The following is a 26,428-nucleotide window of genomic DNA, read 5'->3' as shown; positions in this document are numbered from 1 at the left end:
CACGGCCCACCAACACACCGTGTGCGTGCGAGCGACTGTGTGTCTGCACCTTACAATACCTTCAATGGCCAAAAGTGCTGTGTGCAAACGGCTGTGGAAGTGTGTGCTGAAAGATGTCAGCTGCTTGTTTGTCTAACAGCATGTGAAGGGGGTCGACTCTCCGGTGTTTGATGACCAATTTATTTCAGGCTGATGTTGCTGACTTGGTTCGCCGCAGTTTAACGGGTTACTGCGCTGTCAACATTTACTTGGCACTTGAACATAATTGTTGCTGTTCTGTGGCAAGGAAGACGTGGAGTAAACTTGAAGTTGTTAGTTTGTCCTTTACCACGTTTTCATGGTGGCGTTTTATTCTAAATGGCTCTCATTCACATCAGGTATTTTTCAGGTGTGGCTGAGATGCTCCTACATGAGGGGGATTTTCTGCTTCTGCAATTTTTACCAAAATCTTTCGATTGTGCTAAGCCCTCCGGATATGTAGTTCATTATTCTGTCTCTGTACAGGCCTGGAAAGTGCAGTTAATCACAGTGTGATAAGCCAATTTGTTTATACGCAGGTTTTGTGATGTGCATCGCATAAGGTGACACAAATCTGCCGGAGAAATAAAGATTTATATATATGTGTTTTTCTTCATAATGAAAGTTTGGTTCTGCCTGACAGCAGCCATTGTAATCACTCAGTGTTGGAAGATTGTCACTCTCTCTCATCTGTTGTCGTTGGACAAAATTTATGGTCGAATATAAAAGAGCGGAGAGCTGCACCTTTTAATAATTCAGATGCAGCCTTTTTATTTTAAAGATCAATGTTTTGGCACAGCTTGTCCTCTTAAGAGCTGGAATCACTGTCTACGTTTGCTGTGTTTACATTGCACCATTTGATTAAGTGTCCGCAGTGAGATTTATACTCAGTGGTGTCCAGAACATTGTCTATCGTGTTTATGTTCTTTTCTCTTTCTTTTTTGATTACTGCCAATAATTATAGTTTTACACTATTCCAGTTTTCACTACGCTCATCCTATCCACCCTTATGGCCGCAGTGTATTGCGTACTTTTTCCCCAATGTTATGTTTTGAGTACTTAATATGTTGCATACTTATATATTCTGTTTCTGTTCTGTCCACTTATGTTTACACCGGGGATCAGAGAGAAACAGCATTTCAATCCCGTCTCTGTCCTGTACATCTGGCAGGATTAACAGTAAAGTTGACTTTGACTTTGATAATTCCACAGTGGATTTTAGAGCAGCCCTTAAAAATGTTTTTCTAAATTTACTACATCTGCTGTCTTTTTGGGGATCTGCAGCAAATTACAAACACTCATAAATATCAGTTCCTTTTTTATACCCAATTTTTTCCTGTCAAGCTCCATTCATTCAATCCTTAGTTTTTCTGTAATCCTGCCAACTAACTTAACAACCAGTGATGAAAACTTAACCCTTTGGTGGAGTTAAAAAAGTGATTCATGTGACTTGACAGTGCGTTGGAGGAACTGGTCGCAGAATATAAGATGTGCTGCACCATTCAATCTATTTAACCTCCTCTGTTGGAGTAAAAGCTGGTCCATAACCGAGCGGTGCTTATGAGACCTGAGTTGATTTTCTTTCTCAGTGAGAACTTACTGTCCTGTTAGTGACCAGGCCGAGCTTTTGAGATAATGAGTTTGTTGCTCGACCGTCAGGATCCTTGTTTCCTCTGACAGCTTTGTTGTCCCTCTTCAATAACGCAACATGGACACGCACATATCACTCTGCTGTGTGGCTGCCACTTAAGAATAAATGTCAGCGGCATCTAAGTGAACTGTACCGTGTCTCATCACATCAGTGCACACACGTGTATTCGTCATTCATGTTGTAATGTTCAAACCACGTGTGACATTCTTATGGTTATCCCAAGTCACCATCATCAGGAAAATTCAGAAGAACAGAAGAACAACAGAATGGTCAACAAGAAGAAGAAAACGAATACACTAATACAATCAATTCAGCTCATTTGAAGGTTTGTTTGATTGTAACAAACCACTGCGTGCACAGCAGAAGTAGATCATTTAGCCTGATTGAACTACATGTATAACAGCTAAGTGTGAGAAAACCCATATTAAAAAAAATATTTTAGCAACCTTCCTCACTTGCAGACAGCAGTTCATATTAAAGTCATTGATATAAAAGAACTCCCTTCGTGTTGTCACTCAGTTAAGATGGAAAATGAAGAAGAGGCTTTGAATCAAGTGTTTTATAAGGTAAGGTGTTGTCCCTGCCACTTGTGTTGGTTATAAAAGGCGGATGAGGCCAAACAAAGGTAGCTCACGCTAATCTGATATCATTAACTCTACCAAGGTGAGATATGAGTTTTATGAGCACAAGTCTTATTTCTTTTCAAGATGTAACTGACACAAAGAGAAACATCGGCCACAGTTAGAATTTTTCTCCCTGGTATTTTTAACACAGCAGCCGGTGCACGTCAGAGGAATTTGCAACAACTGCCATGTCACATTTATATGTAAATACATTGTGATGGCTGTGGAAGAATGTAGGTGCAGGTTACAGGCATGTGTGTGCAATCAGTGTGTATTAGTGAAACGTTGCTAGGCTTTCAAAGTATTTCTGTGCAAAAGAAGATCAAGAGTCGGCAGCCAAAAGTGGGGAGAAAATAGCGGGCGGCACTCAGAGGAGATGAGGATCTGGCTGTTAGGTGAGTTGGTTGATGTGTATGGATGAGGCCATGATGGAGAGAGCGAGAGAAGAGGGAAGAGGGTGATGTTTACGGGGTGGGGGGGGGCAGGGAGGCCAGTAAACTGCTTGTGAAATGAAAATGGCTCTTTAGCAGAATCCAGGACACTTGGGCTCTGCGCTGGATCAATGTCTCTGATTTACTGTCTGAAAGCCTGTCAGAGCGAAAGAGAGGCAGAGGAGGGGGAGGTGGCGGGGGGGTGGGGGGTGGACAGAGAGAAGTTAGAGTGTAGAGGTAGAAGAGTCCTTTAATGGAACGGAGAAAGAGGAGAGACGGGGTGCGGTAGGGATGAAGAGGGAAATTGTCCGTCAGAGTGACAGTGCGAGGAGGCAGAATCAGAAGGGATTGCCCCTCAAGTCCTCAAGGCTGAGAAACAAAATCAATCAGTCGAGGCGACAGGGAAGGGCAGCCTTGTTTTGAGCAGGGAATTGGTGCAGCCTTTTTGGGAAAATCAATAGGAGACACATGGTGCCTCTTTAATCCTTACTACCCAACAGTGGAGAGCAGTATAGACAAACAGAGGGGAGGATGTAGGCAACACACAAATCCTTAACTTGATTTTGAAGGAAGGAAGGGAGCAAGAGAGGAAGGAAGAAAGGAAGTAGGAAGGAAGGAAAGAACATCCCTCCATCCATTTAACTTTTTAACTTGATGGCACCTAAGGGATCATTAAGGTTATTACAGTTCATCCTCAGGGGAACATGAATGTCGGTCTCACATTTCTTGCTGATATATCAAAGAACTTTGTCTCAACCTGCTGCTGCTGCTGCTACTTACTAACAGTCGGGAGATAATCAAAGTTTTCACAATTAATTAAACACAGTGTTTTGTTTTTTTGCCGTCCTCATAGGTCACTAAAGCGACGGGTTTTCTCAACAGTTGCCACAGACTATCTACTGTTCAACTTTTAAATTGTGATTCCTCGTTGTGAGTCTGTATGCGCTGTGTCTCCCCTGTGTCAGACTGTGTAAGTGTGTGTGTATAGAGAGGGATGTGTTGCTGTATCTAAGTCTCAGTCAGTCCCACACTCACACACAGACACAGGTGGAGGGAGCACCGGGGCGCAGGGCGACAGGCCGGACGTCTCGACAAGAGTGTTTTCCCGCACCCTCAGGACACAGAGAGTCTGGGTGGGAGGGGTGGGGGGTTGTTTTATTTTTATTTTGAGTGTTTAATGTATTAAAAGGGGCTGGGGTAATGAATTATGATCTTTAATGCAGAAACCGATCGATACCACCCAGAGAATAAATCAGCTTTTACTGAGAGCGTCAAAGCCCCTTAATACACTGGGGGGAGAGAAAAGGGAGTGCATGAGGGAGGAGGAGGGCAAAGGAGGAGGAGGAGGGAGGAGGAGGCGCGACGGGAGCTGCAGGGACAAACTGAGAGAGAGAGAGAGAGAGAGAGAGAGAGAGAGAGAGAGAATGATGAAACAAGAGGAGAGGAGAGAGAGATGGATGGAGGCTGGGGAGGGAAGTTATAGATGAACACACTCACCTTTGGGCTAACCTCATTGAGTAAAAGCTCGCTGAAAGCACTGAGATTTTGACAGTTTTGTGAGGAGGCGAGGTTGCAGGGTCAGACACACACAGACACACACACACACACAGACACACACACACACACACACACTCACTCCACTTGTTATTTTTCCACCTACTTGTATTGTGTTCCCTCTCCGTTTTCCCCTCACCGATTATGTTGCCCGGGGCAAAATAGAATTAATTGAATTACACAACCACTTCGAGTTCAAAGATCACCTCGTCGCTCTCTAGTTCCCCCCCCCCCCCCCCCCCCCCCACACACACACACACACACCGAGGGGCCTATGCTTGGGGGAAACGCTCAACAACAATCTATGCATTAAAACTTTTTATCAAGCCAAAGTGAAGTTTCAGTGGCGTGCGCTGATTCTACATCAGCCGGACTGCAGAGATGAGCCGGTGAGGAGTCGAAAGCAGCTTGATTTGGATTCACTTGATATTCACACAAACTCATCTCAGACGCAGTCACCAGAACAGAGTGCACGTCTGAGTGTTTAGGATGCCCAACCTGTTCCGTTAGCCGACTAAGTGGTTTAAGTGAGGTTTTCGGTCGCTCTGGGCTCTTTAGTAAGACAGTCATTAAAATTTGATGGTTCAGGGATGGAATGGAGGTAAACGGGCGGGGGGGCGGGGGGGGGGGGGGGGGGGCTTTGAGGAAAGATATACAAGGCCAGAGAGGTGGAGAGCGTCTGCTTGGATGGAAAAATTAGGGGAAAAACCTTCACTGAGAAAGAGGAAGAGAGGGAAGAAAAGCAGCTTTACAAGAGGACGGAGGGTAAAACATAAGATTAATAAGTGGGTTTCGCAGATAGTTCGATTCCCCTCAGGTGCTCAATAACTAAGCAGCTGAGCAGACTCTTGAGATCCATGCGTGATGTCAGATGAGGCAGCCGTCCATCATTCATCGCTTCTGGAATCAAGAGTGGAGATGACACTTAATCACTCACTTTGAGCCAAGACTTTTCTCTCACTACTTTGTTGACTCCTTCAAGGCTTTTTTCTTTTCAGACTGATTTTTATGTTACTGCCGCTTCGTATGCTCGCGGGGACATCGCCCTCCCTCAGCACGCAGCCCGAGATCGTGCTGAACAAACAGGGGTCATTTAGGAAATTAATCACATTACTGCTATTTTTTTTAATTCATTCTTCTTCTCGAGTGCGGCTCTTTAAGAAATTCCTCGATTATGCACAGAGGTTCATAAATGGAAAAGAAGGAGCTTGTGAATGCACTCGCTGTGTGGACAACCACAAGCCTCCTCCGCTGAGGATTTAAAGCTTCACCCTTCACTGTTTGTCTGTGGGCCCTGTCTGTCTGTGGGCCTGAGGGCATGTGATTGTTGCATTGCACTCATAATAAACCACTGAGTGACTGGCAGAACCAATATCTTGCTATCGCCTTGCCCTGCGCTCACTCAGGCGGCTCGGTGTGCAGCCCCCATTGTGCATCTCAATTCCACAAACACAGTGTTCGGATGCGAGAGAGGGGCCAGCGTTTTGATTAATGTCACCATGACAACTACATAATTCATGAATTGTATTAGCGGCCCATTTGTCATTTGCGTAATTCGGGGTGTGTGTTTGGAGCCGGCTGGCTGGAGAGAAAGAGCTGCGGCCTGCCAGTCTCCTTAGTGTCGTCTTCTGCAGCGAGCGCACCCCCCCAAAAAAATTAACCCTGACCAGAAACGCTGACATGTCCTCGTCCTAATCCGGAGCAGAGGCTCTTTGGACCTTGCCAGTCTTATAAGTGGACCCTTTCAGCTTCATGATGATCTCTCAGGCCTGCTCATTCAGAGAGCTGCATGCTAATACTCCTCTCTTCATCCATCTGTCAGTCTGTGTGTTGACAGAGGCCAGGCCAACTCCACCATGACACCATTTGGAGCGACAGCGATAGGAGCTAAGGAGGATTGTCATTAAAGCGCAGTTCTTCTGCCGTTAGATCAATGAATGGATTTATTCTGGAATCCTAAAATGAAATGGTCTTTTTTCAACCATATTTGAGCCAGATGGTTGAGTTTCTCCAAGCTAATCCCATTGTTCACTGCTCTGATCTGGGGGTTTATTATTAGACATACGAATTTATCTGGCTCACTGGATAAATGCGACCTTCAGAGAAATGCCTCAAAAATCTACTGCGGGCTTAATTATAATTTAGTCTCAGGACTTTTCTTTAATATTAATCTCAAATCAATTTCTGTTGCACATTTGTCTGATTTGTCGATTACAGAGATCTTTATGCTTTTGGTTGACCTTGTTTCAGAGGTAATATTCAACCAGGTACCAAACAGCGTCTCCTTTTACCTTGAAGCATGTCTCACTAAGGATGTGATCAGCACTTAAAAGTGATACTTCTTCACTTTGAGTGAGCCAACTTGAGGAAGAGGTGATCAGAGGAAACAGCAGGAACACTGAACATTTCAGAGTTAATCCTATGAAGGTTTATGAAAGACGAGATGAGACGCTTCTAGCACTGAATTTAAAGTCAAATTAGCATATGAGGGCTTCTCTTCTACCTGCTCTGCTCTACTTGTTTATTTCATCCACTGCTGAACTACATTTAGATTTTCTCATTTAAGAGACGCTTTCATGCGAAGCAACTTGTGATTGCGGGACAACACTGAAGCTTCAGTACAGAGCGAGAGGAGAGAGAACAAAGTGCTACATTTGTTCAATAAGACAAAGTGAAGAGGATCAGGTAAACACAAAGTGCAAAGTGGTGGTTACAGCTGGGTGGTAGAGGCGTAAGATGAGGAGGTCCCCTCAGAAAAGAGATGTCTTTATGAGGTTCTTGAATTGGGAGCCACAAGCACGAACAGTCTACCGCGTTTGCCTTGTGTGCAAGGATTAACAATTCAAGAAAATAATATGAGAGTTTTTAGCAGGTGGACAAGGCTAGCCAGTGGAAGTGGATGAGCAGCGCAGTGACATGGCCTTTTTGGCAGATCCTTAACCAGATGTGACACCACATTCTGGAGCTTCTGTAAAGGTCTCACCATGCATGTAAAAACACCTGATAGAAGCGTATTAAAGTAGTTGAAGAAAGAGAAAACTGTGGCTTGTATCAGGAGTTGGGCGGAACACTAAAGCCGTTTTCAGACATTTCCTGCTGAGGAATTCAGGAGCGTTGGGTCCGGGCTTCCTCCACAGTTTGACTTTCACACATGCACAACCCAGTGGGAGGTTTTCTGCTAGGACGCGTTCGCAAAAGCAAGAACTCCTCCGCAGGATTCAGGTGAGGAGTGGACACAGCAGGAAGAGGCAGGGAGTCACATATTCATTCTGACATCTTCTTCAGTTTCTTCTACGTTTATGGCACCACTTTTTACGGACTTTATACTAGGGTGCCAGGTGGAGAAGGTCCAGCACATACAGGCCCTCTGGAAAAAAGCAGAGTTCTTCAGGCCATTTCTGAGAGCAGCTTGAATCATACGTCTTAGCAGAGCAGCAGGATGGCTGCTCGTTAAACCTGGCATGGGTGGGGTCCAATTGAAGGTGGTGTTCCTGCATCCCTGACAGACAAGCAGAGACCCAAGACTGTTGGGTCTAATGTTCGATATTGAAAAGTACAGTTGTGAGTTGTCTGCATAAAAGTGATATGAGAAGCCATGCAATTGGATAACTGGGCCGAAAGGAAATAATGTACAATGGAAAGGGGATTTAACACCAATCTTAACTTCGATATTCCTGATTTCTTCTCTGAACAGCTTCATTGAGTGTTTCTTTACACACTCCAGATATTTTCTACTTAGGTATTTTCACAATGTATATATACAGCACTAAAACTGACCAATAAATAAATAAATAACAGAATAAAGCTTTACACTTTTCATTTGACCTTTAATCTGTGGATGATTAACACAGGGTCGACCGGCTGCTGTAGATTGATGACTAAGGTAGAACTAGCTGAATAACTATTATTAGCTGAGAGGTTGGATGGTGTTCAGTGTGTTATTCAGTCCTTAATTATTCTGAAGATGTTACCAACAAGTCTCAAAATTAAACTGAACACAGTGCTTTCTAATGTGACACCTCAATTACCTATAATAAGGTTTATGTTAGGGAATGAGCTTGGGTAAAATTGAAAGAAAAGTTATTATGAAATACATAAGTACATTTATTTGAAGACCAAACACGTAGAGACTTAGTGAGTTAAATATAAATAAGCTGGTTAAAGATAAATACAGTCGGTAAAAATAATAGTGAGTTTCTCTATTATTTCTGAAATTTTCTAATGTCTGAATAATAATTTAGTGTCATATTTAGAGCTCCTCACTATTTAGAGGTGGTTTATTCATTCACAACTCAGCAACACTGGTAAATGATTTATTCATTCAAAAATATTCAAAAATACTACAAGGATCTTGTACTTAAAATAGTCAGACATACAAAGAGCTGTATCCAAACAGTTTTCTGGACGCACAGCACAAAACAGTGTTTTTAGTGGAGACTGTTGGTCTTTCTCAGGCCGTCGGCGTGTTGTCACCGGACTGTTGATCTTCTGGAAGGCAGAGAGGATCACAGAGTTATATGCACACACACTTTTTAATTAAAAAAATAATAATCTGTATTCTGAGTGACTCTCTTGCCTCATTGATCTATTTACCGATGTGCTACACACTTTTAAAAACAAGTACTTTAAAATATGAGTAATCATGAGATGACAATTGGTGCTATCACAGTAACATTTCTCTCAGTGATGAAGAACGAACACACACACACACACACACACACACAAATCAAAATTGATTAACTGAATGGAATTAAACAAAAATAGAAATGTCAACTAAAATTACCCAGATTAAAACATTTGATCACTTCACTACTTGATTAACATTTGTATGTTCCTTGAAAAACTCAATTTAGGAGTTTTCTCGTCCAAATATTTTTTCTCAAATTTAATTCCATCGAATTAGTGAAAAAAAAGACAAATGAAACCCACAATATCAAAAGGCACCACTACTGACGGAAATACTGACCACTTTATCCGCTGTCATATAATGCAATAAACAAAAAAACAATCAGACAAGAGAACATCTGATCATACATCTCTCAAGTACACACACATAAAATCCCATTTTCATCACTGGACTTTCTCCTCCTTACCTTTCCCTTCGTTCTCCTCAACACTTTCCTGATTGGTCAGCCGTGCATCTGCTGCCGGATTTGCGCCAGTTTGGCCCCTGTCTTTCTCCCAGAGGACGGAGGACGTGTTGAGGTTGGAGCGCAGCTGCTGACGGGGATGTGTCTTGTTGTCCCCAGGACTGAACGATTGGGAAATTCCAGAGCCTCCTCTGACCAAGCCCAGCCCCCAGCCATGACGAGATCCCAGTTTACGACGGCCCCCGGAGCCGGAGCGTGAGGGTGGAGTCCCGGGGAGCGAAATGTCTGGTTCTGTCTCGGATGGGCTTTTTCTCAAGGGAGAGGGAGAGACCGGAGCACTGCGGGGATCTGGAAACAGTGGGAAAGGAAGTCAGGAGTTGAGAAATGGTTATTATCATCTAAATCCCATGTTTGTACAGAGGTAGTGATCTAATACTGAAGGTTGAGATCTTTAGGTCGACATTTTGACCTCAGGTAATCAACTGCGAGCACATAAGAACTTTTCTTCCAGTTGCAGTTTTTATTGACTTATATGGTGGCAGGCGCAGAAATTAATCAAGAATTATACTGTGAGTTTGTAAACAGGTTTAAGTAAATGGTTTGCAACCCTCATTCATGTAGTGTAGTTGAGCGCATATCTCAAGTATTTATCCATTTATGTATAAATAGTAGCAAAGTAATTTAAATTCCCTTTGCCTCGATGGCACTTAAGAAAAATATTGTCTAATGCACATTGTTCAATGCACAAGAACACATGAGATCAAAGAAAAGAATGAAGACAAAATAAATTACACAATTGAAAAAGCAACATTTCAGACATTAAACTCAAAAAGGAACAACAGCATCTTTTGATTGAGTTTATTGGCTTTAATGTTGTTTTTCAATAAATGTTCTGACTGTGTGCAGGAGCTCATCTCTTTATTCTTATCGAGTATTACATTTAAATGTAGAATTATATCATAAAATAAATTTATGATAATAACAGAGTTGCTACTGGGAGTAATATACAATTTAAATATGTAATTTGAATGCTCCTTAGATAAAAATGTAGACTATTAAAATGCATAAGCAAGGCAACTGGAATGTATATCCATGTTTCACTTATTATCTGAGGAGATTTACAATCTTAACCTATTCACAGGGAATTATATCAAATAGAAATAACTTAATTCTGACTGTGAGCCTTAGTTAGAAACTTTTCATATGTTCAGAGACGCATAACACCAGCTGGAGCATAAAAACTGACCTGAGACCAGTGGTTAATGTCACATTGACCAGCTTTAAAGCAGGTCAGTGTCAGGGTTAAATGCAGGTGCTATGGGAATGGTCACCAAAACATAGTCAATAGTAAAGAGTGGAGTTTTTGTTTGAATTGTTTAGGGCTCAAACAACCTCTCTCTCAGTTTCAACAAGAATCACAAATTCTCTTATTTATTCAGGACAAATAAAACTAGAATTGGAATTATTTCACTTGTGGTGTTTCCTCATCTTTCAAATACATTTTGTGGAGATTTTCTGCTTTATTCACCTGCGAGGCAATTGAGAGAACTCAAGGGACAGAGAGCCAGGAGGGAGGAGGAGCAGGGAAGAATAGTGTTTAAATGGGCAGTAACAGTGTGTCAAAAAGAGAGATAAGCAGGTTGTGAGCGCAGGTTAGGGCTTTGAAAACATCTGCAGAGGGTTTTCCCTTTTTTCCTCTCTCTGGGTCTGTGCCTCGAATTTCGTCTTTCAACATGTGGTTAGCAGAGAACGCCAGCCTCAGTGAGTCTTGGCGCTCTACGGGGGAGATCTGAGGAGAAGAGCGTGGTATCAATGCTGACCACACTTGGTAGTCATGAGATGATTTGTATGCATGCCTGTAGCCTTGCCTGATGGGGTGAGCATGAGAGCATATCTTTGTGAAAACCAATGGGCTTGTGTTTGTGTGAGAGAGAAAGAAAGAGGGCCGGTGTTTATGTGTGGTCTCTCACCAGACTGAGGTGGGTGTGTGTCTGATGTAAATTCAGTGCTGTCGGCCAGGTTCTCCACGCTGCCCGCGGCGGTGAAGAGGGTACGTCCCTCTCTTCCTCCGCCACGCGGTTTGATTAGCTTCTTCATCCTGTCTGCAATCCAGTTAGATTTCCTATGAGGACACAGAGGACAGGGACCATTTACAAAGAGGGATGAGGTAAACCACAGAAAGTGTGTGTGTGTGTGTGTGTGTGTGTGTGTGTGTGTGTGTGTGTGTGTGTGTGTGTGTGTGTGTGTGTGTGTGTGTGTGTGTGTGTGTGTGTGTGTGTGTGTGTGTGTGTGTGTGTGTGTGTGTGTGTGTGTGTGTGTGTGCGCGTGCGGCCGTGTGTGTGTGTGCGTGTGGTGCCCTGGTTTTTCCAGGAAACAGGAGGAGGATACCAAGTGTCCCTAGTTGCATCTTGTTCACAGTGATGAATTGGGAATCATACAGCGCTTGTTGCTAGATACAGACTTTCACTTTTAACTGTCATTTATCATGCTAAACAAAGCACACTTAACATGGCATCAAGGAAATCAATTTGTAAATGATATAATTAAAATGTCATTACCATATTAAATTGTCGAACAGAGGACAGAACGCACTTTCGTGACAGCTGAACAATTTGAACACAACAATACTAATCACTACAATTTACATTTAGTGCACAAAATACTTGTCAACCGTCAAATGAGACACAGACGAGCTTCCACACAAAGGCTGTGACCTCAGTTCACCGCTTTGCATTCTTATTCTGACGCATGTCTACAACATCTTTGTGAGAGCGGAGTTAAATCCTCCTCCTTTTATAGAGCACTACTAGACTCATTGTAGGGAACCAGAAAGAGACCGTCCTCACAGTCAAATTGAATTGAATTTAATTAAACATCAAACTCTCTGAAATCTCAACATTTTATAGATGAAAATGTTGTATGTAGTCAAACGACCTAGGTTTAAGGCCCTCGTAAATTACGATTGTGAACCTGAACACATTCAGTTTTGTCGGTACAGGCAAAAATTAAGGCTTTCATTCACAGTGTGAAAACAATAGAATTAATTAATTTAATTGTAGTTTAATTGTTTTGGATTTGCCACCTACAGAGAAACTTGTTCCAGCCCAACAAAGACTCAGAAGAAATGTTGAATGGTTAACCTAGGGCTGAAATATCAACAGTCTTTTTTTGAGTGCAGTTATCGCAGTGATGGCCAATTGTCATCACAATGACACAAGTGTCAAATAACATCATTTTTGAAACCATACAGTATATCTGGTTGTTTCAAGACTCAGAGGAGTGTTCCTCGATTAATTCCCATCCCTATAGAATGTACAAAACTTTAGGGATGCCTCTCATTGTGAGGCAATAGCAAAAAAACAAAGTTCAATTAGCTCCTCTTTGACACAAATATCCAATTCAATCCCAATCAAATTCTGAGACAATTTAACTTAACTTATTAGTCATAGATAAACCTGACAAATGTGCAAATGATGTTAAAACATTTTCCACGTCATTATCCCCCCTTGCACTTTCATCCTAAATTAATTTGTTTTTATTTGTAAGGTTTTACTTTGGAAAATATTTTGTGATGTGTTTTTACATTTTTTAATCCTTCAGTAACAGATATATATATATTTTAACATAACTCATTTCCTGGCCACTTGGGAGCAGCAAACAACATTGACATATTCCGGCTTTTAGTTTATTTATCTAGATGAGAGTAACATGGATGTTTATTTGGAACAGGTTTGTTTCCATCTAATGTTATATCACATATTTACTTTTTGCTCTGTTTTTGGTCGCTACCACAACTGAGGATAATATCCAGCCCTGTACTGTAGCTGCTAAATGTTCCAGCCGCTACGCTATTTGTCTTTCTGCTGCTTGGTGCTTGGTGCTTGGTGCCGAGGAGATGGTGTACGTCATGAGGTGTTGTCAAGAGCTTTTTCACTGACAACAGCCATAGCCAACTCTCACTTCAGGGATAAAAATCAGCCACCAGCTGGATTTTTAACTTGATTGAAGTTGGATTAAACTCTCTCTGCTCTCTCTGATCCTGTCTCTCTCTGTCTCTCTCTCTCTATATATGTATGTATACATACATATACATGTGTGTGGGTGTGTGTGTGTGTGTACATGGGGGGGGGGGGTGTATATATAAAATTCTTATACAGTACTTGGCCTTGATGGTTGGAGGTTGCATGCTGGGCTCAAGGACTCTGTACTGATCCATAATCTTCTCCACCAACTTCTGCTTCTCCCGACGGAGCTCGCCCAACTTCTCCCTGAGGGAAAACATGTGAAGCATCAGAATGAAGCAGCTGAAACGAGCATGTGAGAAAAAAATGAGTAGGATGGTCTGTTTGATCCATTTCATGCATTTGTTATCAGTGCGAGTGGATTCAGTTATTCTGAAGTGTGTACATTTAACATGGCTGATTCAGGCCATGCCTATAAACTGGCCGCTGTGAAATGGAGCCTGCTGTGCTGTTTGAACTGGATTCTTTTGAAAGCATCAGATCCTATGATCAGATCAGAAAAGAGGCTGCATGTGGATGTTCATGGTCATATGTGCTGCTGATGAGCAGCACATAGTTCCAGCTGTGGAATCTATAAACATGATTAGAAACCGTGTGCAGGTTCAGCACACGGTCTGTGACTGTCAAGCTGACTGTCGGTTACTGCCTGCGTGGGTGGGAAATATCAGGGATATTAGATCAGCTGAAGGTCAGTGGTGGAAAATAAGATTTTTCGGTTTACTATCAAGGTCTGGGTACATTTTAAGCCACTCTAACAGCATGGCAACCACACAAAAACAGTCAAACAGTTTGAATTGGCTTTAATTTGTTGATAATACCAACGCTTATACACTCTACAATCAGGGTCACCATGAGGTTCACATCAGTGGTTTTAAATGAAGTGTCTCATTAATATATAAAGGAGAGATTGCCCTGAACATTGTCGATTTTATACTTAAAAGCAAATTAGCAGCAGGCTCAGCTTTACTTTGTGTTATGGGCTAGCTGGACACCTAACATGGTAAAAATACTTGTTTAACATTGGCATATTGCATACTGACTTTAGCATTAAGCTCAAAACTCCATCATTCCTTTGTATAGCCTCACAGAGCTGCTGGCATTGCTGTGGGCCTTGTTTTCACATTTATGAAAAGGCTTATCTATCTTATCACATGTTTTCTAATTAAATTCTGTTTATTTCTGTGCTCAGATCTGTGCAGTATCGCCTCTTTAAAATCCCCCTTTTTCAGTATCCGCATCAACTAAAACCAAGTGATTAAATTGTAGGAGATCAGTATCAATTTTATTTGAATTTAATCAAGCACCCACCCTTGAAGGCCAGTTTGAATCATTATTTGAAAACGTTTGATGCCTCCACATGTTTGCTCACCGGATCCACAACATTTCTCCCGATGTACGTTGCACCAAATTAATGATTATTTCAACAGACAAAAACTAAAATAACTTCCTTGCTGTTCACATCTCTCTCCTGACTCATGTACGTGGTGAAAGTATTAAACTATTACTATGTACTGTAATTGGTGTATGACCAGAACCAAGTCTCAATGACTTTGACCTTTGTCGCAACAAAATCGAATCATTTCAAACCTCAAGTTGAAATGAACATTTGTGCCAAATTTGAAGAAATTCACCCAAGTTGTTTCTGATATATAATGTTCACGAGAGCGGGGACGGATGGAAAACCCCAAAACATAATGCCTCAGGCCACATCTGTCACTGGTGCAGAGACATAAAGATATAAGAAACAAAAAGTGTTTCCGAGGTGGGAGACTACAGACCTCTTAATGTGCAGAACCTAACATTTTCTTTAAACAGTCAAATATGAAATATTATCAGCATTTTAGTCTGTTTTTTAGTAATTTTAGTAAAGGTGAGACCAGCTCTGCATGCCTACTTCTAGTTCTGGATTATTCTGCTATTACTTGCTATTAGTCATTTAAAAGAGCGGCTGCTGAGTGCTGTTGAACTGGGAAATTGTCTTTACACAAGTGTTATTTTATGAACATAGCAGGAGCTCAGACGATGTTCTACTGAGTTTCAAATGGTCAAACATTTAGATTTCTCCAACACACCTACATGACACGCTCCTGCATGTTGCTACAATTTGAGCAGCACATTTCAGACCCTTTGTTGTTAAAGCGATTCCCTCTTCAATCTGATGCAATTTTCACGGCAGAAATTCTCAACGGAACAGAATGATCTGGTGTGTGTGTGTGTGTGTACTGACTGGTACTCCGTCTGTTGGGAATAGTGCTGGTCACGGCGCTCCATGCTCTGCTCCATTAAGGCCCGGTTCTCTTTCAGCAGACCCTGGTTCTGCTCTGCTAACTGTCGGTTCTCCTCCTCCATGTTCCCCTTCAGCTGGGTCAACAGCTGCACATGCAAGTACATAGCACATCATGAATGTTTCCCGAGGATAATGTGTGTGTCTGTGTGTGCTAGTACACACTTTCATTGGCAGAAAATGGACAGAGTAGATAAGAGAAGCAACTGAAAACTGACATAGAAATCACGGTGGACAAACAAGGATCTCTCTAAGGATTGATTCATTTCTATTAGAGAAGCAGGTAGAAGTGTAGTGGAATGTTTTAACATTGTACCTTCAGAGCCACAAAAACAGGAACAAAGACTCACTAGTCATCGTCTGTATTGTGCCTACCGGTGGTGGAAAGCAACAAACTACATTTACTTCAACACTGTACTTAATTACTTTTGTTTACGTGTACATTGCGTAAGTAGTTTTGATTTCAGATACTTTTCCCTTTTACAATTACATTATTCAGAAAATATCTGTACTTTCTTCTCCTCTGCATCATTACGATGCATTTTGTCACACGTTTTCCTTTATGTAAAATAAACCATTAACAAGTGGGGAACTGGTCCACTGATCCAGTAAGATTAGACCCCACCTCCTGCAGCATCACTGAGGAAGAAGAAACACCTGAAATGGATTTGGAAGAGGCCACTGCCAACACTCAGCCAGAATGATGTAGTAAACAGTTGCATTAACAGGCTACACTCAACAAGTTACTTGCTTCTACTCAAGTTGAAAAGAGGTACTTTTACCTTTACTTGACTTTTACCTTTACCTTTTTCACTTTTCCTTAAGCAAAATGTTTGTGTATGTCCTCCACTACTGGTGCCCACCAACAGACACACAACCACAAACCGCAACCACACGATTAATTCTGCTTTATTCAACTTTTTCTAGTTGTGACCAAAAACAGAGCATTGAGAGTTTCATAAAGATGCTTGTTAAGGCAGAGTTACCATCCAAGGCAGGTGTGAACGGTATAATCAGAGGAAAAAGAAAAAAAGAGCTCTTACATTCCATAAAATCACAAACCTTTGAAATCGTATTATTAAGGTCTCTCTGAAAGGTACGGCCACTTCTTCTTTGAGCATCTATCCTAATTTCCTTAGAAACACTTAGAAGTCTTTCAGTAGCTTCAAGAGATTAATTGTGAGCTTAAACACATCTTTTACTTTTTAATTGCCACTTTTCTACTTCTCCATGTCCTTCTGCAAAACAGTATAATGAGAGTCCTGGTTCTCACATTTTCAGGGCCCAAAATAAACTTCCAACACTAAAGCATCCAGTGAAACACACATGCTGATACTTTAAATGTTTTAGTTATGGCTGGGTGATATCACAAAATTTGGTTTTGACCTTATATCAAGCGATAGAATGACCGAAATCTGACATTTGAATATAGAGATACATCTAATTTGAAAAAAAATATTAAACAGGAGAATCTGCTTCTGTGTGCTTCATATTTTTCTTGCACTAATCTGCTTCTAGTTAGATGAGATGAAAAACTGAACAGGCAGCAGCTTGTAAGCTTAGCTCAGGGATCAGGGCAACACAATTAACCTGACTCTGTTTGAAGGTAAGAAAATCCACCTACTAGAAGCTCACAGTTTAATTTGTTGTATTTGTTTAAGCCCTGAGTGTAAAAATGACAAGTCATTGTTCTATAGTGAATTATGAGCTGAGCTATTTCTTGGCCAGGTGCAGTAACCTGTTGGGGTCTCTGCTGGTTCCTACACAACTACTCCGAGCCGACACAACACAACAATAACATGATAATGAGCAGTGGTGGTGCAGGTAGGTAGACCTTTGGCTCACCTGGCTACGGCCACATATTTACCATACAGACATGAGTGTGGTATCAATTCTTATTTAATTCTTGGGCAGAAAGAGAGTAGGAGAATAACAATTCCCTTAGGTCAGCATTGTGGGCAGCACGGTGGTACAGTGGGTGCCTCACAATAAGAGGGTTCTTAGTCGGATTCCTTTAGGAGTTACACTGCTCTCCATGTGTCAGCGTGGGTTTTCACCGAGTGCTCAGGCTTACTCCCACACCCCAAAGACATGCAGATTGGAATTAAGTTCACCAAAGACTGTAACTTGTCCGTAGGTGTAAATATTAGTGTAGTGTTTGTCTCTGTATGTGGGCCCTGTGATACACTGCTCAGCATGTAGACCGCCTCTCGCCCAATGTCAGCTGGGACTCCAGCCCCCTGCAACCCTCTGAGGATAAGGAGTATAGATAATGGAGGGATGGAGGGATGGAGGGATGGAAGGAGGGACGGACTGACGGATGGATGGATAGATGGGTTATGTCTTAAACTAAAGTTGTTTTATCTCAACCAATTGACAGTGATACAAAAAATCCAAATCCACTACAATTACCATCCTGTGGATGATGCCTCCAACAACCAGTGCAATTTCAGTCTACATACATTTTTTTCTAGACTTGTAAATAATCACTTTGACCTTTGACCACTGAAATCTAATCAGTTGAATCCAAGTTGTGCAGAATTGAAAGGATCCTCATGAGGTGTCCAGCAGGTGATTCAGCAGTGGTTTCACAAGCAGCTGGAAGAAGCATCAAAACAAAACATCTGCTGCTTGACTTCTGGAACCTTTTTTCAGAAAGTCCCTCTCCAACTGTTTCATCCCTCAAAAACTCTGGAGAGTTTCCTTGAATGATGTTTTCAATATTCAGGGCGTGTTTCACCGAATTACACGGATGAGTAAATTCTCCCCTAAAGGCAAAAGACGTCCCGCTCCTTATTAGCTACTTGGTATTCATTTTCTGTTTGGACCAATGCATCATTTTTTCTGATACGTCGAACTGAAATTGGGTTTGGATCAAGTGATCTAAACCAGTCACTGTTCCCCACTGATAATATTATGTATTTTATCTGTGTAAAATACTGTCTATAAAAATGCAATGAGATCCTAATAGAAATAAGTAATTGCCCAATAACACTTTAAATAAACTGTTTCAAGAGTGTAATGTATGTGAATGTTTCCACTGTGAGGCAGTAAATCTTTTTTGCATGTCAATAGTCAACATGCAGCATGAATACAAAACATCGGCGTGTATCTGCATGTGTGTAATGGCGTTCCTGTGTTTGTGTGTGTGTGTGTGTGTCTGGTTAATACCTGGTACTGGCTGGTGAGGCGGCCGTTGCTGAGGTCCAGGCTCTGGTTGGTTTCCCTGAGGACACTGAGCTCACCCTCCAGTCGAGTCCGTTCCAGCTGGGACGTGCTCAGCTCCCCCCTCAGCACTGAGCCCTGAGCCAACAGCTCCACCTGCAATGCCAACCACTCCTTCTGGTGGGCCTGATGCCTGCAACACCCACACACAGGGACTTTCAATTACCACTGTCACTGTTATGGTAAAAGCATTTCAAGTAGCTTCATCGGACGAGTCACATTCAACCTGTAACACATTCATACGGCACACTGAGGGGGAGTTTGGGTACAGTGTCTAGCCCGAGGACAGGGATCGAACCACCGACAATCTGATTACTGGACGACCTGCTTGAAAGCAATAGACACATTTGACATAATGTCAGACAAAATGAATGAGGACCACATTGTGGAGCATCACTCATCGCTGACGGAACAGCGGCACTGTAAAGGTGAGTAATCATCCTGTCCTATTTTGTAACGAGATGAAATAATCTTAATTATGTGTGGTAAAAATATATTTATATGAAGTAATTCCTTCTCTGTTTTGTTTTGTGTGTTTTTGTTCACTGTGGCTCCTCAGCACCGAATGCCTCTCTATATTCCTATCTGTAAATTTGCATTCAAACCAATGGCTGTGCTGCTTATCATAATTCATATATAGTAGACGGGTTAATGCTGCTGTTCCCTGTATTCAAATGAACGCGGCAGCAGTGAGAGTGAGTGGCAAGAAGGAATGATCAGATCTCATGAATATGATGCAGGAGACGACTGGATTCTTTACCTCACGTTGTCTTCTCTCAGCCTCTCCAGCTCTCGTTGTCCCTCCAGTCTCCTCTGGGCCTCTGCCCCCATCTCCTCTCGCTCCATCTTCATCTCCCGCTCTCTCTCCTCCATCTGGGTTTTACAGTCCAGGAGCTCCTTGTACCTTGGGATTGTAAAGATAACATTCGGCCCAAACAAAAAAATATGTCTTGTAATACATGATGATTTAAGATGTCAGATGTATATTTTAGGGATGTTGTATCAGCAGGTTTGTGTGTTGTTCCTATGTGTTTTCTCTCTCGTCCTCGTCCTCACAAAGATATATAAAAGACTCAAAACTCTGCTGCAGTGAGAATTTAATGTGTTTCACCTCAAGAGTCTAATTTCATGCAGCCAGCGTGTGTTTGTACCTGGCCTCCAGCTCCCTGTGCTGGGCCTCCAGGCTGCGGTTATTGCTCCTCAGTTGAGAGTGCTTGTCCAGCAGCTCCTCCAGCTCCACCTCCTGCCGCTGCTGCAGAGCCATCATCCGCTCGTGGTCCCGCCTCATAGCCTCCATCCTCGCCACCGTCTCCTCCCGCTCACGTGCCCATACCTTAGACTCGGCCTCCAGGGTGGCACTCCGGGCCTCGCCCTCGTTGCAGCATGCAAGCAAAGCTGAATGCTGGGAGCTCAGTGATGCTTGGTCCATCTGTGTTTTTTTATATTTAGTACAAAACAGAGAAAGCATGTCTGTGGATGTGACCCTAGATTTATTGCCCTACATTTCTGGAGAGTGGGAGGAAGTAGAGTTGTGTCGTTTATCTTTATGTACAGTTTATGGTTTTCTCCCTGTTAGCAGTCTTTACGCTAAGCTGACATGCTGCTGACGTCAAATGCATATTTATCTATCATACATTATAATTATATAATCAATGTTTCATCTCCTCTCCTTACAGTCTTTATAAAATTGTCTAAATTTACTGCAAAAAGTACCTGTGCTTCAATTCAGACAAAAATAACGTGTGGAAATATTAAAGGAGAATTCAATAGGTTCCAAGTAAGGACATAATCATGCTCTCTGTCTGTCTAACCTGCAGCTGGGTGTTGAGTGTCTGCAGTCGGGTGCAGGACTCCTGCAGACTGAGCGAGTGCCGGTGCAGAGCCTCCAGCTGCTCCTTGAGGTGCTCACATGAGTCCTGGGACTGGGACAGACGCGACATCAAGGCCTCCTGTCCTGCGAGTGCCACTGCTTTCTGACGGAGAGAAAAAGCCCTTTTGTTCACAGCCATGTTCAACAGCAGCGGCGTATAAGGCTGTGCTACCTCTAACTCACACCGCTCGAAGCTATAATCAATCAATCAAACGTTTCCACAGCACCTTTCATACAGGTCAGTGCAGTTCACAGCGCTTCACAATTAACTGCTGAGCCGAGAATAAGAAAAAACAAATAAACTGCTGACATTTTAATACCATATTATACATTTTAAAAGCTATAATAACAATAGAGACAAACAGACAGAAATAAATAGAAGAAGATACTAATATTAGTTGTTGTAGTTTGTAAACTTACTGAAGGTATAAAACCTGCTGTTCTATCCAAACTCCAGATGAACTTGCAGCACAGCACACAGCACAATTAATGTGAATATTTGAAGTACTGGCAGAGCGACAACACGCCTCATGCGTTCATCGTCTCCAGAGTCTGCAGCTCAGCTCTGTGTGTGTCATAGCTCTTTATTCACTTTGGAGTTTGTCACATTCTCAACCAGTACCGGGTCCAATCACTCGGCTTCACAGGGGATCTCTACTTGTATTTAAAGATCAAGGTTTTACTCTCTTTTCAGTTTCATTTTTATTTCCATTTGATGCTGCGCTCTCCTTCTGATCCACTGCTTTAAAGAGGGAAATATTGTACTTTTATTCTGCTACTTTAATCTGGTAGCTAGCGTTATTGACTATTACACAGTTTAAGATACATTAAGGCTCCTGCATTATAAATGACTGCACATTGTTGAGGAATAAACCAGTAGTTAGATTTATTTAGCTTGTGATGCTACACACAAAGCAGTGTGCTGTTGTCACCATCCAACGGGAATTCTGGTAATTTTCTGCTTATTTTAAATGTGGCTGTGGAAAATGAATAGTACTTGGGAATTGGTCCAGTGGATCACCTCAGTGGCTACAATCAACCCTTATGGGGCAACTGTGACGTACGCAATGTCCAGTCCAGACCAAACCATAAAGCTAGTTGTCCCTCCACTGCTCGTTGCCTCTCCCTGTCTCTCTCCTCGTTCGCTCTTCAATTTGTTGGAGCTCTTGGTCCGTATACTCTGGAGCAAACACGTAGGGACGACCATCAGAAAATGATTCAGCCATAACAGTCTCTCTCAGTAAAATCCAAAACTCCTTTCTCCGACTCTCTCTCCGACAGTTTCTTCCCCCAGGCCATAAGGCCAATAGGCCATAAGACTTTTAAATTCCTCTGAACTGCAATAACTCCACCAAACCAGCACTGTGGCATATTTGCATATTTGCACTATTGCACAAATTGCACTATTGTTGTTTTATTTTATTTCTCTCTTCATCTGTTAATATATATATTTATATATATATATTTTTTTTTTATTTTCTATTTTAAATATTGATATCCTATTTTATTATATTTTATACTATTTCTGTTATAATTTTTGAGGTTGTAATTTTTTGAGCATTACTAGAAGAGAGCCTGTGACTTAAGCTTTTCATTGCCAGCAACTGCTTAATGCTATTGTTGTGCATTTGATAATAAAAATCTTAAATCTTGAATCTTGAATCTCTCACTCATGTTTCCATCTCCATCTTCCAGTAACAACCCAAGAGACAAGGAGACAGAGAGGGGCAACGAGCAGATGAGGGACGACCAGATGCTGCTGGTGTGTCTTCCCCCAATTTCACGCTTACTATCCGGTCGATAAAGGTGAAATGCAAGAAAAAACTACAGCAGGAAAATGAATTCAAATTTGTTGTAGTGGCACTTTGAGCCCCAACATGTGTACCTGAACTTTGTTGTGGGTGGAGTCAGGAATTGGAACCTCAAGGTGACAGCTTTGTTTCCTCTGTCCTGATGTTAACCTTTAAATCCTGACGATGTTAATGCAGCACCACACAGACTGAGCAATGCATTGTATGAAATCTCTGACCTTGGCAATGCTGGATGTTATAGCTCAATGCATGTGTGTGTGTGTGCGCGTGTGTGTGTGTGTGTTTGTGTGTGTGTGTGTGTGTGTTTGAGGGAGAAAGATATGAAGTAATAGTGAGAGCAGAAGCAAGAGAGCACGAGTGGAGATAAGGAAGATTAACAGTAGCCAAAGTGACATTATAAAAACTGATGAGCAGAGATAAAGCAGTAGCTTTGGAAATAAAGTGCTGCACTTGTGGGACTGTACTGTGAGCTGATAGTCATCAAACATCCCTAGAGCAAGAATTTCAGCATAACATAGATCATCTTCCACACGCAGCAGTTGGACTGATCCACATTGACAGCCTGTAAATGTGATTCAAAGTCTGACACCAGCACACAGCTAATTCACAGACTTGCATTCAATCACAGATACACACCTCTTTTTCCAGCTCTGTCAACCGCTCACTCAGCTGCCGCTCTGTCTCTCCTGTGGCAGAATCATGAGTCACAGAAAGGTCATGACCTTTGCTGGCTCCAGGGGATTGATCCAGAGGTGACGTGTCCTGGGTGGGTGTCGGACTGAGGTGCGTCTTGTTTGACGAGTCTGCATCGGAACTAGACGTAATGTCCGCTTCCATACTTCGTCTTTGCTTTTCCAACTGGAGAAGAGACTCGCTCTCCTTAAGACACCGGGAGAGCGACTCTATTCTCGCCTCTGATTGGCTGAGGGAATCTGTAACCGTCTTCTGTTCAGCTTCGGTTTTTTGCAGTTTCTGGCTCAGACGTTCGACCTCAGTGGACAGTTCCTGAAAACGTGCGTGCTCATTGGAAAGGTCCTGGTAAGAGAGAGATATGACGCAATAAGTCTTTCAAAGTTTAAAATCTGTGGAAAATAAAAAACAAAAAATCTGGGTGATGAATCCCACTAAAGCTACCTTATTATTTCTTTGTATTTTAAGGTCAGATTTTTGCTCCTGAGTGAAGGAAACGTCCTGTTACCTTGAATAAGATTGGGGATTTCTCTAGGTTTGAACATTTTTGAAAACATTTTGGATTATGTAAATAATGTAGCACAAAAGTCATTAATATTTATATAACAAATCTGGTGATCTTTGAACATAAGCAATACAACGATATATTGAACTCTTGTTATATTGGTAATTATGGAAATTGTATTACCATAATTGGTGTTTTATTACAAATCTAACAAAACATGTTTTAAAATGTTTTGCTTGTCTTTAAGTCTTAAAAGGGACCCATCTTCATATAATCCTTTTAACACCACTGTGTATTTTTGGCTGAGCTCCATGCTGCATACTAATTACATGCGGTAATGTTCACTGACCAGACGTTAATATACGCCGTCAAGGAATGATTCACTGACTTGACAGCTATCAATCAAACTGTAACTTTGGCTGCAGCCAATTAAATAAAAAAAGGAGACATAACAGTTTGATTTGATTGATTGACTCAAGCTTAACATCATCAATTTGTGTCATTGCTGGCAGCTGTAGAGCAGCAGAACGGTCTTTGTTGCATATTTAATATATATTATGTTAAATTTCATATATAACACATATATGAAGCATTGCATTTTGGGATGGTTATAAGAAGGTTTTCGATTTGACTGCACAGGGAAGAAGATTCACACTCTGAGACACCTCAGCTAGTGATAATCAACACTGTGCACTTTGTACTTAACAGGGCATAATAATGTTGGGTTCCTGGGGGTGTTTTAAGGTTTTCCACCTCCATTTCACATGTGCACAGCTTTGTGCGTGAATGAATGGTGAAAATCCAGAAACTGTGTTAGTCAAACTGTACTTTTTCTTTGTATGCAGACTTTCTTTGCTTTTTCAGTATGAACTGATTGAATTGATTTGCAGCTTGTGTGACCAAAGACCAAATAATATAGAATATATACATTCACTTGCACAGGGCAGACGTAGACATCATAGAATAGAGTGGACTGCTATTACTATGACTTTATATCCGACAAACAAATCTCAGTTTGAAGAGGCCATTCCTGCTGCCTAGATAAAGGTAGACACTGAGTTTAGCTTCCAGTGACTATAGACAACACAACACAGACACACACATGCACAACCACCCACACACACCTGGGACAGTGAGCTAATCTTGGCCTGAGCGTCTGTGTACTGCTCCTGCAGCTGCTGTTTATCCTCCTCCGTGCTGGTTAATCGAGTGCTCAGGTCTTTCTCCAGGTCTTGCAGCCGAGTGCAGAGCTCCATAGACTCAGACAGCTGCTGTAACACACGTCTGCATACAGAAACACACAGACACCAGAGGCAACACAGGTCAGACGGAGGGTCGAATGAAGATAGAGTTGACATTACAGGTAAATGCATGGTGCAGCCAGCAGCTCTCTCTGAAGCCCTGTAAAGCTAACTCAGCTGCCTCAGCTCTTGATCAGGGTTAAGTGTGCCTACAGGAAAGTGTGTGTGTACCTGTGCTCTGCGTCCAGATCCCTCGCTCTCTGGTTGCTGCTCTCCAGGGCCAGGGTTGTGCTCTCCAGCTGCTGCCTCAGTCTTGCTGCCTCCCTCTCTCTCTGCCTCCCCTTCTTTCGCTGGTCATCCAGCTCCAACTGACACACCTCCTTCTCCTGCTCCAGCCGCGAGGCCTCCAACAGTGCCTGGTCTCGCGCCCTGGCCAGGGATTCGGCCTCCAGGGTGGCCTCCCGCAGCTCAGCCTCCAGCTCCTCCTCCCGACGGCGAGAAGTCTCTAGACTGCGTCCCTGGCGATCCAGCTCTGCTTTGAGAGTCTGGGTGGTGAGCTCCAACTGGTCGCTCTGGTAAAAGAGGAGAGATGGAGGATTCAGGCTATGTTGATTCTTGCTGCTTGATTAGCTACCTTTATTAATGGCCTGAGAGGCAACCAGCTGGGGATCCTGTGCACAGTGGAAAATAACAAAGACAAACAAAAGACACAAATAGACAGAATATGATGGCATTTCCAATAACTCACAAACTAACAGATGTTCCAAAAAGATTTTAGTTAAATAAACAATTAAAATAGAATGAATTAATATAAATGTAACAAAAGGTGACACTAAATCAATAAATAAATTTGAACAATCATGAAATTAAACTTTATTACTGTATATGAAAGAAGAGTTATTCGTATACTAAAAGAAAAGAAAGAAAAAACATAACAATAATGTAATATTCTTGTAAACCAAATCATGTCAACCAAATCATGTGTTTAGTTTTAATTCAGTAATTTTCTATTTGGGTTTAATTCACCACTACAGCTGAAAAAAGAGGTAGAGTCATGTTTTATTAAACACAGTGTTATAATGAATTCAGACTGTCAGACTGTAACAAGAAACTGCTTTGTTTTATAAATTTAACATTTTTATTTGGTGCTGACAAACAAATGGGATTTTTATATTCCATCACCAAATTGATGGAGTATTTTCTCTGCTGTAAAATTCAGAGAGTGGTTTGTTGTTGTATAGTTTACACAGTATTCCACAGTTTGTCATGGTTATCTACATGAATATATTGTGTTTGGTTGCTGGCAGATGATAATCACTAGCTGTGAAATAATTAGGTCAGAAAGGAAAGGCGATTTACTTGCCAGACCAAAGTTGGAATCATTATAAAAGAAGGAAAGTTTGAAAATAAAAA

At 41.9% G+C, this 26,428-nt stretch overlaps 1 protein-coding gene across 1 annotated transcript in view; it reads right to left on the bottom strand.

Annotated features, from left to right (window-relative positions):
• Positions 1-8,574: 8,574 nt before the first annotated feature.
• The window catches only part of ccdc88b (coiled-coil domain containing 88B), a 40,909-nt gene continuing 23,055 nt past the window's right edge, over positions 8,575-26,428 (bottom strand). The window contains exons 17-28 of the mRNA XM_062393574.1: positions 25,247-25,587; positions 24,899-25,058; positions 23,216-23,614; positions 20,710-20,871; positions 20,050-20,327; positions 19,659-19,802; positions 18,845-19,031; positions 15,617-15,762; positions 13,528-13,635; positions 11,338-11,489; positions 9,371-9,715; positions 8,575-8,765 (exon numbers count right to left, since the gene is read on the bottom strand). Coding sequence (XP_062249558.1) covers positions 8,728-8,765; positions 9,371-9,715; positions 11,338-11,489; positions 13,528-13,635; positions 15,617-15,762; positions 18,845-19,031; positions 19,659-19,802; positions 20,050-20,327; positions 20,710-20,871; positions 23,216-23,614; positions 24,899-25,058; positions 25,247-25,587 — 2,460 coding nt within the window. The 3' untranslated portion in view covers positions 8,575-8,727. The remainder of the gene's footprint in view (positions 8,766-9,370; positions 9,716-11,337; positions 11,490-13,527; positions 13,636-15,616; positions 15,763-18,844; positions 19,032-19,658; positions 19,803-20,049; positions 20,328-20,709; positions 20,872-23,215; positions 23,615-24,898; positions 25,059-25,246; positions 25,588-26,428) is intronic.

This window comes from Platichthys flesus, chromosome 8, assembly GCF_949316205.1.
Source record: "Platichthys flesus chromosome 8, fPlaFle2.1, whole genome shotgun sequence".
Lineage (NCBI taxonomy): Eukaryota > Metazoa > Chordata > Actinopteri > Pleuronectiformes > Pleuronectidae > Platichthys > Platichthys flesus.
The sequence above is the reverse complement of the archived record's forward strand: the minus strand, read 5'-3'. Positions and strand labels throughout refer to the sequence as shown.